At 34.3% G+C, this 17,500-nt stretch overlaps 1 protein-coding gene across 1 annotated transcript in view; it reads left to right on the top strand.

Annotated features, from left to right (window-relative positions):
- Nucleotides 1-17,500, top strand: part of LOC145268709 (A disintegrin and metalloproteinase with thrombospondin motifs 16-like) — a 720,286-nt gene that overhangs the window by 339,087 nt on the left and 363,699 nt on the right. The window contains exon 3 of the mRNA XM_080124247.1: nucleotides 3,499-3,860. Coding sequence (XP_079980373.1) covers nucleotides 3,499-3,860 — 362 coding nt within the window. The remainder of the gene's footprint in view (nucleotides 1-3,498; nucleotides 3,861-17,500) is intronic.

Raw genomic sequence — 17,500 nt, 5'->3', positions numbered from 1 at the left:
TTAACTCTGTCTAACTGTGTCGGATATATACTCGAGAGTCAAAGCAATGAAAAGAATATGCTGTTGTCATAGCCCTGGTCATTATACGCCTTGCAATGACTAAGCTCATTTTGAACGCCCGCGACGTCGTAAGTCGTGGTGATCGCGGCGACTAAATCGTTGGCATTTTATTCACTTCTTTTTCCTCTTAGCGTTAAAGGTTTGAGCCTGGCTACTGTGGCTAATCATTTATTTATTTATTTATTTATTGCGCTCGCTATTTTTTTTATTTTTTTTTTTACTATTTTCATTTATTTAGGGGGTTGGTTAATTTTTGTTGTTGTTTCTCTCTGTTGTTTAATATTTTTACTATAAAACCTCTCCACACACACTTTTGTAGATTTTAATTTTTTTGTTTTTCACATTGTGTCTTCAGTGATCGGGAGATCCTATTTATTAAAAAGTGGGATAGAAAGCGATAATATACTACGAACATTAAATCAGCGTATACTATTTTAATGTTCGTATGTTTTCACTATCTATCCTTCTAATAAATTGTATCTTCCGATCAAATAATTTATTATCTGGAAACCGTGAGACACGTACGTACGTTAGAGGTACTTCGGTATTAATATATAAAATACTAGCGGGGGTACCCGGCGTTTGCCGGGTGTTTAAGCGAAGTTTCAATATTAAAAAAAAAAAAGATGTTAAACTTCCTAAAAAAAATCGGGAAAAAAAAAAAAAAAACCACCGAAAAGTCCATGATGCGTTTCACCCAGTAGAATGCATAGAACGAAAAGGAACGTTAAAATTCCCATCCCGTTTTTTAAGCAACTACAAGCCGAAATAAAACGGAAATAATCCCCTTTTTTAGTGTATAAATGTTGAAAAAAAATGGTAATCAAGCAACGTAAAAGTAAGCATGGGATTAGAATTAATGTTTGTGTGAATGTCAGTATTGGTTAATTCCGTGGTACGTTTCACCCAATAGGAAGCATAGAACCGAAAGATATGGTGAAATTCCATTCCAGTTTTTTTAAGCAACTACGAAGTACAGAAAACCGAAGCCGGCGTTCGTTCGTAAGTGTCCCTTCTGAAGTCCTGTTTATGTTTCAGGTAGAACTTGTTACCTGGTGACCCTACTATTCACTTAAAGTTTCATGTATTTCCTTTTTTATATTCATGCCTGTTATATGATACGGTTTCTTCTTTCGCTAAAACAACATTAATGCCTCCATTTATAGCAATTGTCTGTGTCGTTCTTGGCTATGCTTAAAGTTATTGTCTATTTCAGCGACTACTGCTGCTACCAATTCACTGCTCTCATAAAAAGACAAATAAAAAGTGAAATAGAAAGAATGAAAGGGAGATAATTGGGGGATTATATTGAAAGCGGGCGAGTGCCGTACATTGTTATTGCATATGTGCATGTTATGCTTATGGGGGCAAAAAAATAGGACTGAAATTAAACAAAGAACAAGTGAATTTATTGGAAGCCTAGAAAAATCATAGATTACAATAGAAAAATGCGAGCATGAAAAGTAATATGGTTAAGCTTAAACATGGAAAAATAAAGGACTAGTTGTTAACACTGGAAAAGAAAAGGACAAGATATTCCAATAAAAAATTTATAAATTTATAACTTAAAATATTACAGCATTAAGAATTGATTATATAATGTTAAATTGTTTTTTTTTAAATCTTAATGCTGTAATATTTCAAGTTAAAAATTTATTATATTTTTTACTAGAATATCTTGTCCTTTTCTTTTCGAGTTTTAACAACTAGTCCTTTACTTTTCCATGTTTAAGCTTAACCATATTACTTTTCATTTTTCTATTGTAATCCATAGTTTTTACAGGCTACCAGTAAATTCACTTGTTCTTTGTTTAATGTCAATCTTCCCCCCCCCTGAACATACCATACACATGTAAAAATGTACAGCACTCGTCTGCTTTCAGTACCCCATTATCTCCCTTTCATTCTTTCATTCTGTCTGTTTCACTTGTTACTTCTCTTTCCGTGAGAGCGGTGAATTAGTAGCAACACTAGTCGCTGAAGCGATGTGGTTGCTACAGAAACCAGTTATAAAAAACGTCGCTCACCTCCTTATATTTTTTTACGATTTTGAGACCGTTAAATTCATCATAACTTTTGTTTTACTGAACGAAAATTAAAAAATATTTTTCACTGTGTAGCTAGAAAGGTGATGTATAAACTGTTATAGTTGTTTGAAATTTGGTCGAAAATGAGTGAGCAGTGAAGCTTTAAAGCATATATATATATATATATATATATATATATCATTCAAACTCGGTAGTGTTTTAATATATGGTTAGGTGGCAGTTTTAATAATTTAGAACTGCTTTAAAGCTTCACTGCTCACTATATATATATATATATATATATATATATATATATATATATATATATATATATATATATATATATATAAACTAATTTATCATTCAAATTCGTTATATCTATAATATAAAACTGAACGTCTGTGTGTGTCTGGTCACGAATAGACTCCTATATGGTTGACTATTATAGAAAACTGATCACATATAATTATAGAAGATGTATCGAGGCACAGGAATTGGTATGTTTGATCTGGCATAATGATGATTCATTAAAATTATGGGATCTGCGTTCGCGCCTGGTCCACAAAGTATGGAAATAAAAAAATTTAAAATTAAAAAAAAAAAAAACGTTTACAAGTGTTTTTGATATAGATGTACATAAGAATACTTTGATAAGTATGTTTTAACTTAAATAGGGATGGTATAAAAAATTGTGGGGTCTGCGTTCGCGCCTGGCCTCCATAGAATGGAAATAGGCACAAACTTTAATAAAGACTTTTCATATCTATCTGCGTAAGTATATTTTGATAACTATGTTTCAGTTTGAAGAAATATGGTTTAATAAAATTATGGGGTGTTCGTTCACGCCTGACCTCCATAGAATGGGAATATGCCACAAAGTTTAACAAGGTTTTTTAATATAGATCCACAGAATATTGTGATGAGTGTTTCAGTGTGAACAGTTATGGTATAATAAATTATGGGGTTTATCTATTTTATTTTTACTTTCATCATATTTTGCTTTGGTTTTGATACCCCCAAATTCAACCCAAATTTACAACCCTTCATTTTTATAACCTATCATACTTTCAGAAATCAGAGTCCATTTTCTGTAGGCTGTTTTTGAACCCAGTCAACGACGGGTACTTTTTCTAGTATATATATATATATATATATATATATATATATATATATATATATATATATATATATATATATATATAAACTAGTTGATCATTCAAATTCATTATATATATATATATATATATATATATATATATATATATATATATATATATATATATATATATAAACTAGTTAATCATTCAAACACGGTTTAAATTTATATTCTTTAAACCCTTTTCACAGTAGGCGCATGTATAGTTAGCCATTACTCTATATTCTTTTCTCTCTCTCTTTTTTATTATTTCAGAGTACGAAATCACATATCCGTTTTTTGTCTCCGAGCGAGGAGAGTTCCTCTCGTACGATGCACGCCATGTCCGCCGGAAGAGAAGCGCATCGCCGATGCGAGAGCAATCGTTCTTCATGAATATCTCGGCTTTTAACACAAGTTTCCACCTGAAACTGAGGCCCAACACAAACTTGCTGGCCCCTGGCTTCAAAATCTATCACTGGAAACGTAACTCGACTGGTCAGCTGGACACGCCCGCCTCAGACCAAGGAAGAAAGTCCTCTATAGTACCTGATTGCTTGTTCTTGGGAAAAGTACTGTCGCCTTCCCCCAAGCATGATAACGAGGACAGGGCAGCTTTGTCTCTTTGCGATGGCGTGGTGAGTACAGCGTTCAAATTTACATTCAAACATATATTTTTTCTTTTTTTTAATTTTCTTTCTTTGAAGCTTGTAACGTTGGATATGGGGCAGCCAAACCAGCTGCCAGCATTGCTCTGCTTTTTATTGAAATCAACCGAGAGCTCTTTTTAGTATCCTAGTTGTTCCCTTAAGTACAATTGTCTGGATCTCTTTTGCACTTGGTTCACTAGGAATATTAGTTAGGTAGGACTTCAGGTTCTTCTTCATAAGCCCTGTGGCACCTATAATAACTGGTATGATTGATATCTCCCTAAGATTCCAGTTTCTTTTCATATCATACATGAGACCTTGGTATTTGGTCTGTTTCTCCCTTTCAGCTTTGTTCAGGCCTCCATCATTAGGGACACTCACTTCAACCAAGGTTGCAACTCTCTCTGACTTATTCCATATAACTATGTCAGGTGTAACAACAGTATTTTCAAGGTAGGTTGCTGTAGGGATTACATGGTCGTAATGTATGGTATACAAGTCATTTCCAACTTTTTGGGGATAGTGTGAAAAAGTATATGGCCATAGTTTTAATATTTATTTAGGCAGCATGAAACATGTTCCGTATTTTGGGGTAATTGCGCCAAGTCCGGGGTAATTTCGCTAACTGGCAACCATGCATATAAAGAGCACCTTTTTTTACCCCCGAACTTGACGCACTTACTCAAAAGTACGTTATATTTTTTTAAAATCACTCCTGGATTTTACTTACTAATTTATCCGTTATGCCACGGATCTTTCTATTCTGCATCCTTTATTTTAAGTATATTTCATTAAATATTTTTCAGTTCAGGTGTTTTGATTATGATCCTTTCCAGTTTCCTTGTTTCTTGTAAAAACTGGCTGATGTAATCGCCATAGTCGTTCTTGATCCGTGTACTTTCAAGTTTATCAAGATCCATCGTAAGGGGTGATTATTATATTTTTCGTATAAACGTTTTATTTAAAAAGAAAACCTTTGCTTGTTTTATTGAAGCAAAATAAAAAAAAACTTCAAAAAACAAAATGAAGGCTGAAAATAATAAGGATTGAAAAATCACCGGTGAAAAAAGAATTAATTGTTTAATGGCCGTTTCTGAAACTGTTATGAAAGTGCCCAGTTACAGATGTCAATAAGTCGGGGGGGGAGGGGTTAAAGAAAACATGATTTGCTAAGATGTTATTATCTCCCTTGCCGGTGTAATGTAAAATATTCCCCTGTAAAAAGTCTTCCTTTTTATCTATAAACAAAAAAATGTTTTTAAACGCCGGGCACCAATGCTAGTATATATATATATATATATATATATATATATATATATATATATGTATATAGATATATAAATTCCCGTTCACATACACTTTTCAGGATAAAGCTAGAACCCAGAACTAGATAGAATCGAGCAATTGCATCGACAACGGACAACGCCAGACCCAAAGTGGGTTTCGATGTACTGCATCTCATCAGTGACGTGCTCCGACATAGGCGCGAACCCAGGTCGTCGCACTCATGAAGTGTGCAATACTGACGACCTAACGATATGGGCCATGGCGCAATCTATTGACTATGCCTCGATTTTAAATTCTTATATTTTTCATCCAGTTCTACATTCTACGATGTGACAAGCAACGCGTCATATATAACTAAGATAGTTACTGCTGGTATGCAGGCGGTAGATATCACATCTACAAACTTAACTGAAATTAGCCGACTCTCCAGACACGATTACGGAACGACCTTGGAGTCGGCTAATTTCAGTTAAGTTTGTAGATGTGATATCTACCGCCTGCATACCAGCAGTAACTATCTTAGTTGTATATGACGCGTTGCTTGTCACATCGTAGAATGTAGAACTGGATGAAAAATATAAGAATTTAAAATCGAGGCATAGTCAATAGATTGCGCCATGGCCCATATCGTTAGGTCGTCAGTATTGCACACTTCATGAGTGCGACGACCTGGGTTCGCGCCTATGTCGGAGCACGTCACTGATGAGATGCAGTACATCGAAACCCACTTTGGGTCTGGCGTTGTCCGTTGTCGATGCAATTGCTCGATTCTATCTAGTTCTGGGTTCTAGCTTTATCCTGAAAAGTGTATGTGAACGGGAATTTATATATCTATCTATAATCTCCTCTTAATGTCTAATATATATATATATATATATATATATATATATATAAATTCTGACTCCAGAATAAATATTTTATAGACGTTCAAAATTTTGTATTATTAGTGGGGTGCATAAATGCACGTTTCAGACGACGGACCAGCAATGGGTAAATATTTACCTAAGACCACACAAGGAATTGGATCTTTAAACTAATAATGCATTTTGAATACGCAGTTTTATGCTAATTAAACCACTTGGAACTCAATGATTAATTAATGTCTAAATAAGAGATTCCCTGATAGTAAGTTTTTATGTTCATTGATAAAACAGTCTATTATTTTGAAGTGGTTTCTTGTGCGGTTTATCTCTATCTCTGTCTCTCTCTTCTCTCTCTCTCTCTCTCTCTCTCTCTCTCTCTCTTATTATTATCTCCGTATTATTTTACATTTTTTTGAGAGAGCCATGTATTTAACAGCTGTCTTGTTTTTTAAATCTCCGAAACAGCTACATGGTAAGCAGCTGATGATCCCCGTTTTCTATTTACAAAATTTTTGTTAAGGTTTTCTGTTTTCATCCTTATGTAGTGAAATTCTGTTTTAAAATTGAAGACTTTTGCGAAATCGGCTTATGCAAGTGCTAAATCTATTTCTATTTAACAACTTTGGTTAATGCTTTTTTTTTCATCCTTATATAAATGAATTCTCTTTTGTCATTATAAACTTTTTAGAAGTCGGATTATGTAGGTGCTAAGTCTGCGATAGGTTAAAGTCAATATTTTTTTTCTTCCAGGAATTTAAACTGCATTCTTTATTTTTATATTTTGCATTTTTTTATCCAAAGCTTCTTTAGACTATATATATATATATATATATATATATATATATATATATATATATATATATATATCAAAGCTTAAGCTTTCTGTAAAACATAATGTTTGCATAGAATAATGTTTGCAAATTGGTTGTAAAAAAATTGGCCGTAACTTAATCAGAGATTCTGAAGTCTCGTATTTACGTAGAGTAGCCATATGAGCGAATGTTAAACGTATGGAATAAGAAAGTAAAAACGAACGGCGTAGTTATGAAAAATGTGCCAAATATATCAAAGTTCCTGGTCTCGTATGAAAGAGGGAGAATAGAAAAATAATACCCATTAAGTATCCTGCTACCACCCAGAAATATCCTTTGTCTGGAAGAGTGACTTCCCTTAGAAATATTATAAAAATTTACGATATTGATAATATTCGCAGAACATGCACCAGCTATTAAATCGTCTCTATTTTATTATATACCAGCCTGGATGCCTGGCGTGACGTCTTTGCCATGGCGTCCATCGCTAAACCGGAAGTGGCGAAGGTCTAAATTAAGGTTAGTCAATCGAAAAGAGCGGTTGACTTTCGAAAATATCGGTGAAAAAAGCGACCCTTCCCTGTAGAAAAGTCTCCAGTTGAGGGTTAAGGAATAATTGTTTTTAGCCAATTTTTCGATTTTTTTTTTCGTCCGAAGGGTCGAGCTTCAAAACAATACCAATCTCGTGAAAATACGTCGCCTCTGTTGAAACTTTAAGGCATATATACATACATACATACGTACATACATACATTTAAAAAGACAGGTGAGATTTATGTCATAGATAATATAGAAGCAATCAAGAATAATTCTGTTCATGATTTCGTATCTCGTTGTGCTGAGCAGGAGATTACTGAGATGTAACAGTCAGGATAATCGCCCAGTATGGGCACTGCTCGGACAGAAAGAAACTGCAACCTACTGTTTGTACAACTGCAAAGAAAGCTATGGCAATACATTAAACATTTTCGAAAAACAGCGTGAATGGGGATTTTGAATAACGAGCGAAAATTAATTTATGAATATCGAGGGAGAGTCATAGACGTTGATCCCTGTACCAAGCAGGATAGCAGGATTCCAGTTGAATGAATGAATATATATATATATATATATATATATATATATATATATATATATATATATATATATATATATATATATATATATAGTCATCTCCATACAGTAGTGCGGCTAGAAAGGCAACTGACTTAATGCCGGATCGATACCCGACCGCCCAAATGACAGTCAAGGCTTCTCACCATTACGCTATACGGCTGATGCTGTGTGGGTAATGAATTAACGATGTTTTGACATATATATAAGTTTTATTTTCGGTTTCGATTCAAGCTGATGCACCGAAGTCATATGGTTATATATTTTTTTTATAATTTTGTAATCACAACTTTATAATATATAAGAGTTACTAGAAAATTTACTCTATAATAATATATATGAAATCTGCAAGAATTAAAATACCATACTTAAGCGTAATTTACGATTGGGTTATGCCGGGTTTTCCCTGCTAGATTTGATAGGTACTCCATTAATTCATTCAAAACTGCTAAGGTAACGTAAAAAAATAACGTTTCGAAGTTGTTAATATCGCTAAAAAAACAAAAAACGCCAACAACAAATATATATATATATATATATATATATATATATATATATATATATATATATATAGCGTTCGTGTGGGTCTGTGTGTACAACTCTCCTAGAGCTCACATCACTGAACCGATCATGATCAAACCTGGCATGGTGATGGTCCTCCATGTAGGGATAGAGCACACCATTTTTCTAAGGTAAAGGTTAAAGGTAAAGATCATACCCTATGTATATGAACTCTCCTACAACTCACACCACTGTACTGATCATGGCCAAACCTGATATGATGACGGTCTCCAACCTAGGGATGGTGCACACAATTTTTCAAGGTTAAGGTCATATTAAGCACGACTCTTCATGAACTCCCCTTTTTGAGGGATGGTGCACAGCAGTTTTGGTTCGTCACCATCACGGGGGGGGGGCGTCACCATGGCGCCGGCCAACTTCTTAGTGAATTTGAATCAGATCACCCTTCTCCACCCCGATCCCCCCAACCAATGAAACAAATGTCAACCATTGTGATTCTTTGTGATTGTTTCAATTTTTATGTGTAACAACTTTCATATAACAAAGATGGCGGCGCAGAATCAAATCAGTCACGATTTCGAGTGTTGAGTAATTCTTAGTAACAAAGATGGCGTCGCAGAATCAATGCAATCGCGATTTAGTCGTTTCAAGACATAGGTTGACAGTGAACTGAATTGAATCTAAAATTCGTTTTTTTTTTATAATAACGTTTGAAGCTTTTGATTGGTTGATTTATAACCGTGGTTATAAAAACAATCGTCGAAATCATTAGAGTTATACTCTCATAGGTAATCAAAAACATTTTAACAGCTGCTAATCTCGGTCTTTTCTAGAAATACTATTATCACATGTGTTCTTCGGAATTGTCTAATCTATTCCTTGTTTCGTTTCGTTTTTTTTTGTTTTTTTTTTTTTTTGTTTTTTTTTCAGTTTTCTTTAAAGTTCATACTTGGATTTCATTCAATTCAGGAAGTAGTCAAAATTTTTTAAACCCCTTAAGAAAGAGTTGCTTTTACAGCATCCCTTTACTGAAAGGTTGCCCACGAAGTGGGTACCCGAGCGTATAGCAAGCTCCGGCTCGAACCGCGAATATCTTTGTTTTTATATATTTCTATAATAATCATCCATATAGGAGCCTATTCGTGTGTGTCTGGTCACGAATAGGCTCCTATATGATTGACTATTATAGAAAACTGATCACATATAATGATAGAAGATGCACGGAGACACAGGAATAGGTATGTTTGATCTGGCATTCATTAAAATTGTGGGGTCTGCGTACGCGCCTGGTCAACAAAGTATGTAAATAAAAAATTTTAAAATTAATAAAAAAACGTTTACAAGTGTTTTTGATATAGATGTACATAATAATACTTTGATAAGTATGTTTTAACTTAAATAGGGATGATATAATAAAATTGTGGGGTGTGCGTTCGCGCCTGGCCTCCATTGAATGGAAATAGGCACAAACTTTAATAAAGACTTTTCATATCTATCTGTGTAAGTATACTTTAATAATTATGTTTCAGTTTGAAGAAATATGGTATAATAAAATTATTGGGTGTTCGTTCGCGCCTGACCTCCATAGAATGGAGTTTAACAAGGTTTTTTAATATAGATCCACAGAATATTGTGATAAGTGTTTCAGTGTAAACAGGTATGGTATAATAAATTATGGCGTTTATCTACTTTATTTGTACTTTCATAATATTTTGCTTTGGTTTTGATACCCTCAAATTCGAAGCTATCTCTTTACAACCCTTTCTTTTCATAACCTATCATACTTTCATAAATCAGAGTCCATTTTCTGTAGGCTGTTTTTGAACCCAGTCAACGACGGGTACTTTTACTAGTATATATATATATATATATATATATATATATATATATATATATATATATATATATATATATTCAAGAAAAAATTATTAAATGCAACAGAGATACCTTGCTTGATGGGTTTTTTGGGGGGGGGTTGTTTTTTTTTTTCGATTTTTCGTTTAATGTTTTTTATACCAAAATCGAAAATATTGATGAAAGTTCCATATTTGTCACGAGCGCTTTCGATTCGTCCGAGAGTCATCTTCGGGTGTTGAGAAATGAAAAAGTGAGTAGGAGCGAAAGATAGAAATTAAAAAGTGAAAAGTGAAACATACATTAGATTTATCGAGTGATCGAAAGATAAAGATATAAATGTCGATGAAAAGTCGATTAAAAATTAGAGTATTAAAATCAGCAAGTTCGTGGACCAATATTGGCAAAGCCCCTCGTTTTTAAACTTTCCATCACTCGATAAATCTTATGTATATTTTACTTTCACTTTTTAATTTCCATTTTTCGCTCCTCAACACATGAAGATAATTCGCGAACGAATTGAAAGCGTTCATGACAAATATGGAACTTTCGTCAATATTTTCGATTTTGACATAAGAAAGATTATACGGAAAATCGAAAAAATACAAATAAAAAGAAATATAAAGCAAGGTATTTAATAATGTTTGTTTGAATGAAAAAAATCCTATTTCCACAGCCAAGCAATATATATATATATATATATATATATATATATATTATATTATATTATATTATATTATATTATATATAGCAGTCCTGTTTTTAAATCTCCGAAACAGCTACATGGTAAGCAGCTGAGGATCCCCGTTTTCTATTTATAAAATTTTAGTTAAGGTTTTCTCTTTTCATCCTTATATGGTTAAATTCGCTTTTATATGTAGACTTTTGAGAAATCGGCTGATGCAAGTGCTCAATCTATTTCTATTTAACAATTTTAGTTAATGGCTTTCTCTCTCTCTTCCCCCCTCTCTCTCTCCCTCTCTCTCTCTCTCTCTCTCTCTCTCTCTCTTGGAATTGTAAATTTTTTAGAAGTCGGATTATATAGGTGCAAATTTTGCGATAGGTAAAATTTAGTTTATTTTTCCGGGAATCTAAACTGTATTCTTTATTTTTATTTTCACATTTTTTATTCAAAGCTTCTTTAGACTCTCTCTATCTATCTATCTCTCTCCCTCTCCCTCCCTCTCTCTCTCTCTCTCTCTCTCTCTCTCTCTTTATATATATATATATATATATATATATATATATATATATATATATATATATATATATATATAAAGGCTAGTCAATCGAAAACATACACACACACACACACACACACACACACACTAACAGAAATTTCGGTCCCTTTTAATCACCAGATGTAATCTGGACAAGACATTACGGTCGTCTGATTTTCCTCCGATGGGGGTAACACAACGGTCTTTTGTTCTACAGAATTTTGGTGTCCAATCACGAAGGCAACAGACGACCATACTTTTAGATTTACCCGACACATATGCCGAGTTGTTATTCTTCCAAATATCCGCACGACAGGTGCGAGTGTTTACGTAATTCTCGCTCTTTCTAATTCCCGCGTTTTATTTTTAGAAAACGCGTTTACGACATCGAATTTCCTTTTTATTAATTCATTCCATATGCCTCGTTATTTCTGTATTATCTTTAAGATAATTTTTTTTCCTTAAAAACAGGGACTTTTTTGTTGTTTTTTAGCGAAACTTTGTTATCATTCAGAAGATCAATGTATTTTAGGAAAACCGGTCATCTATATATATATAAAATCGAAAATGTATGTGTGTATGTATGTATCTAGAGTGGTACAATGGTCGAAACGTATTCCCAGCCACCTTGGGAAGGGATTTGATTTTTATTATATGAATTAACTCATAGAAAGATATACACACCGGCGCGAGGAGAAAGGGAACACATTCCAGCCGATACTAAAACAAATAAACGTCGAAAAAGACTTGGGAATCCGAGCAATGAGAATCTGTCATGAGGTTTAAACGAATTCTGCACTTTTGTCAAGAGGATTGGTTGGTTGTTTTTGTTTTACGGCATATCAACCCTTTTCAGGTTATTTAATGCCGAATCCAAAGATTTTGAAGAAAATTTTTTTAATAGAATATATTTGTTGTTTTCAAGTCTGTTTCTATTTAACCCATAGTTGGGACCCTAACAGACACTACCAATCCGGGTCAGAGTGGACCTGGGAGCAATAGAAATTAAAGGGTTGCTCCACACTCCCCAAAGCTCGCAAGCTAGGGCCTCACCACTGGATATAGTTTAAGGTCATATCCAGGACCTTGTCAAGAGGGGCTGTCTGTCTTGAAAAAGTGACATTTTGAATAAAAAAAATACATAAATAAATAATCAGCATCATCATTTCGATCCGGGCTTGAGGTAGTTGCATGTCTAGCCCCACTGATGAGCTGTGATACAGTGAAACAGTACTGTATGTGGATGACTATAATGCTCCCTGTCTTGGGTTGAGCATATTGGGAAGTGATATACGAATTACCATTAAGCGAATTAAACGATGCTCTTTGTGTAAACAAATTGAGCTTAGGTATTCGGACGATGTCAAAACATCGTTAATTCACTACCCACACAGTAGCTGCTGATTAGCATAATAGTTCAAAGCCTTGACTGTCGTACGGACGGTCGGGTTTCGATCCGGGCTTGAGGTAGTTGCTTGTCTAGCCGCACTGATGAGCTGTGATACAGCAAAACAGTACTGTATGTGGATGACTATATATATATATATATATATATTAATTAATTAATTAATTAATTGCATTTGTGTTATTTATTTATTTTCTGTGTCACGTTTACATCCGAATCGTTTAATTGTTATGCGCTTCCATTTCTTGTAATAAATAATTTTACCAAGAATTCTTCATAAGTTTTGGTTTCGATTTCGATTATAGCTGATGGCACTCAAGTAATTTAATTTTTTTTATAAATAATTTTACCTAAAATTCTTCACAGGTTTTGGTTAAGATTTCGGTTATAGTTGATGGCATTTAAGTCATCTATTTTTTTTATAAATAAATTTATCAAGAATTCTTCATAAGTTTTGATTTCGGTTTCGATTATGGCTGAAAGAACTCCATTTATATATAGCTTCTGAACATATATATATATATATATATATATATATATATATATATAGGCTTCTAACCATTAGGCTAAACGGTTGCTGCTATGCGGGTAGTGAATTAACGATGTTTTGACATCGTCCGAATACCTAAGCTCGATTTGGCATCGCTTAATTCGCTTAATGGTAATTTGTATATCACTTCCCAATATGCTCAATAGATAGGGAGCATTATAGTCATCCACATACAGTACTGTTTCGCTGTATCACAGCTCATCAGTGAGGCTAGACAGGCAACAACCTCAAGCTAGGATCGAAACCCGACCGCCCGTACGACAGTCAAGACTTATAACCATATAGGACAGTTTCAGTATGAAAATTAATTTGTAAAATAGTATGCTGTTTGTTCATATTAATCAAATTATTAACAAACAAAACGATATAAATAGGACATTTTTTACATGAGGTCACCACTTATCAATGTCCAGAGGCCACTCGAGGATAAGGGTTAATGGGTATGCATTAGTCATTGTTATTTTAGCGTAGTAAACATTAGTGGGAATTTTATCACTTGGATTACTTAGGGGGACGGTTTTATAAGAATTTGTTCACGTTGGACTTGAAGACAACCAGATTGCGAGCAGTTCTAAGAAAGAAGCCCTGTTCACGGAATCTACGTTTATGTGTAGGCACAGATAAAGAGTGTGGGAAATTGTTGATAGTGGTTCTGGCTAGACGGGTGTTTTTTGTGAAAGTCTGGCGAGGGGGGAGCATAGATTGAAACTCAGATGAGCACCTGCCATGAACAAAAAATTAGAATAAAAAAATATTATTATTATTATTATTATTATTATTATGTTAATAATAAAACCTTAATGCTCTATAAGCATTTCAGACAGTAAAATTTCCCACACAGCAAAACTATTCAGGCATTTATAGTTAATGATAGCCGATATAATCTATAATGCTTCCTCGTCACTCACAAAAGACATTTATTTATGTAAACCAGACCTTCATACTTGCAGATGAGCTGTCTAATAATCCGCTCGTAATTATTTATTTAACAAAAGTCGGACATTTATAATTACAAATTGCCCAAGTGACCTCTACCTTTCTCCCCAAAATCAGACTTAACAATTATGAATATCTCAAGTAACGTAAACATGTTCTCCATCTCTCCTGAAGACAACCCAGGTCTAATAGTGAAACATAGATAAGCATTACTTTGAACGTACCCTTTTAAGAAGGTTGTATGAAAATAAATGTACATGTTTTCCTTTGTTGTGTCTTGTTTGGACTGTAAAACGACTGGCCAGGTACTATATCAGCAACATAAACAATCAACAAAATGATAACGGATCAACAAGATACACATATTTTGAAACGTGGAGCGGTGGATAAAGTACTTGATAAAATTCAGTTGTAAAAAGTTACTCTTTTGGAGGTCGAAGGTTCAATCCTCGGTGCGGGCAACACTCAAAATACAATTGCAAATTACTTAGGCTTTCTACCAAGTCATGGTTGATGGAACGAGAGCATGCTACCTCCGTGAATATAATATAAGGTTCCATTCGGAATTCCGTGCATATACCCGAATTGGACAGAAAGATTCTCCAGTTTGAGAGAAAAATTCTTGAGTTGGTTAGAAAGATCTCTGAGTTCAACAAGATACACCCCTAGAAGGCCAGAGGCTACATCGACCAAAACGTTGTAAAAATAACACCCAAGATAGTAATAGAAGTTCGAAAAATCCAAATACGAATAATTAATCCTTATTTTTAAAAAACCAGTAATGTCATGGCTGTTATAATCGTGACAGAAAAAAAAAAGTTTTATTTTTCAATTAAAACATGCTTATTTTGTAAGAGTAATCTATAAATATAAAAGCGAAAATGTATGTTTGTATGTGTGTTCGCTTTTTCTGTATGTCTACAAAAGGCTTTTTTCAGAGAAGCGGTCGCTCGCCTAACAACTTTTTAAAACTTTTCATATCACATGTAAATCGTAATATCTCAGAGTTGTCAACGGAGCTCGCCTGTCTATTTAATTTGCTCGACTTCGGGAAGATAAATATTCAACAGTTTTCGCTCGCCGCATGTGGATTAAGCCTTTTCCTAATTCTGGCGGCATTTTTCCGGTTTCCCCCTATGCCCGTGTTCCGCAGTAAATGAAATGCTACTCCGCAGTCAACAGTTGACTTCATTAAGCCATTAAAACGTGCACCTGCCAAATTTAATAATTAAATAAATTCAAACGCGTTTTCGTTGGTATGTCGCGGTGGTGCAATGGTTAACGTCGCACGGTTTTTTATTTTTTGGGGGGGTTTTTTCACACTTTAATTTACAATTTTGCCTCAAGGGTTCCGGTTCGATCCTCATACTTACCTACCAAAAATTTATTTTTATTATTTTAGCTCCCCATCCCGGAGTTTTGATTTACCCAAAACCACGCACACTCCAAACACCCGGGCAACACCGGGTACCCCTCGCTAGTCTATAATATAAAGCTCACCTGTCTGTTTAAATGTATGTATGTATGTATGTATGCCTAATACTTTCGACAGAGGCGACAGATTTTCACGAGATTGGCATCATTTTGAAGATCGTCATCTCGGACGACAAATATCGAAAAAATGGCCAAAACATTAATTTCTTTCGGTCGCGTCATGGAATAGCTTTCTTTTTGTAGTGTTTTGATTTAATAAAAAAATATCGCATCCTAAATTATGAAATGAAAAAATGAACGAATCTTTTAGTAAACGAGAGTTGCCTCCCTCTGCATAGTGGCAAACTGTAAAACAGCGCCGGAATTTTACAGTGAGTATTCTTCTTTTTTTTTTTTTTTTATGGGTGCTTTTTATATAAAAATATTGGCTATTATTTTGTTTCATTATTAGGAAAACGAAATATTATTAAAAAAATATATTTTTATATTTAAAATGTTATAAGAATATAAAAGTATTGTATCATTCATAAGACTATCTGGATCGCTAGTCATGCTTTATTTGAATCTGTACAATTATGCGTACCTCCACAATTAGACGTAAACAAAAAAAATCGCTTGTACTTTTTATAACAAGTACTGGGAATGATTAGAACAATGTTTATTATCCAGTGACAATACTGACAGAACGAAAAGATCACAGGTTGGCGGCGGTGTGTTTGCAAAATGGCCGAGATTAATGTGTGCGCTCCCTTCCCGGGGCTGCTTCTTCCTTGCGGTTGCCTGATTGTCTTCCTTTTATTTGGTACGGATGACGTCAGAACGTTCCACCATGACATTTTTGTTGTTGTTGTTGTTGTTTTTTTATTGTCTGAAATGTCAGTCAGTCCCGACTGGTGTCAAATCCCCGGAATTCTGTGTCCCCCATTTTAAACTTCTTTGACGTCATTGCCGGCGCACTTGGATCTAGGATCGTTGCCCTGACCGACTTTCCTGGATCCGGCTTCTATTGACGTCATCTTCGCAAGCCCAGATAGCCTATAGTCCTCTTCAGAATTATCTCTGCCATTTGCAACCCCCCGTAACAAAAGTTTTTTTAATCAGTAAATGTTCAATCGTGCACATTCATGCTTGATGAAGTTGAGTAATTAGTAATAGATGTATGTGTAAATAGGTTCATAGATTGAATAATATGCATATGTAATTAATAGACAGTGTGGGATTTTGTGTGTGCGTTGGTTTACCTTCTCGTTAATGCGTGTACAGATTGCATGAGCTGATGGAACTCGTATGTGAGTCATTAAAGATTCATTTTTGATTTCCTTAGCCAAAGATACGAAGGTGTTGAGCATACGTTTTGGGGTCCTTCGGTGATGTCGGCTGGAAAAATTTCAAATAATTTTATTTCGTTAAGCATGCAATTATTTTAGTAGGCTTAATCAATTTGACATAGATTTGTTAATTTTTGGATTTAAAACGGTTTCCATTGGATTAAAATATTTTGATTTAACACGTTCTTGCGAATACTAACTCGGTTTGGGAAGTGAATAGGAGAGCGTAGCTCAATGAAAAAGAGGATATTAGAGGAATTATACAGCACAATCACGTTGACACACCGGTTGTCGCCAGTTCGCC

The sequence above is a fragment of the Euprymna scolopes genome, chromosome 44 (genome assembly GCF_053919585.1).
Source record: "Euprymna scolopes isolate OS-2025 chromosome 44, ASM5391958v1, whole genome shotgun sequence".
Taxonomy (NCBI): Eukaryota; Metazoa; Mollusca; class Cephalopoda; order Sepiida; family Sepiolidae; genus Euprymna; species Euprymna scolopes.
The sequence above is the reverse complement of the archived record's forward strand: the minus strand, read 5'-3'. Positions and strand labels throughout refer to the sequence as shown.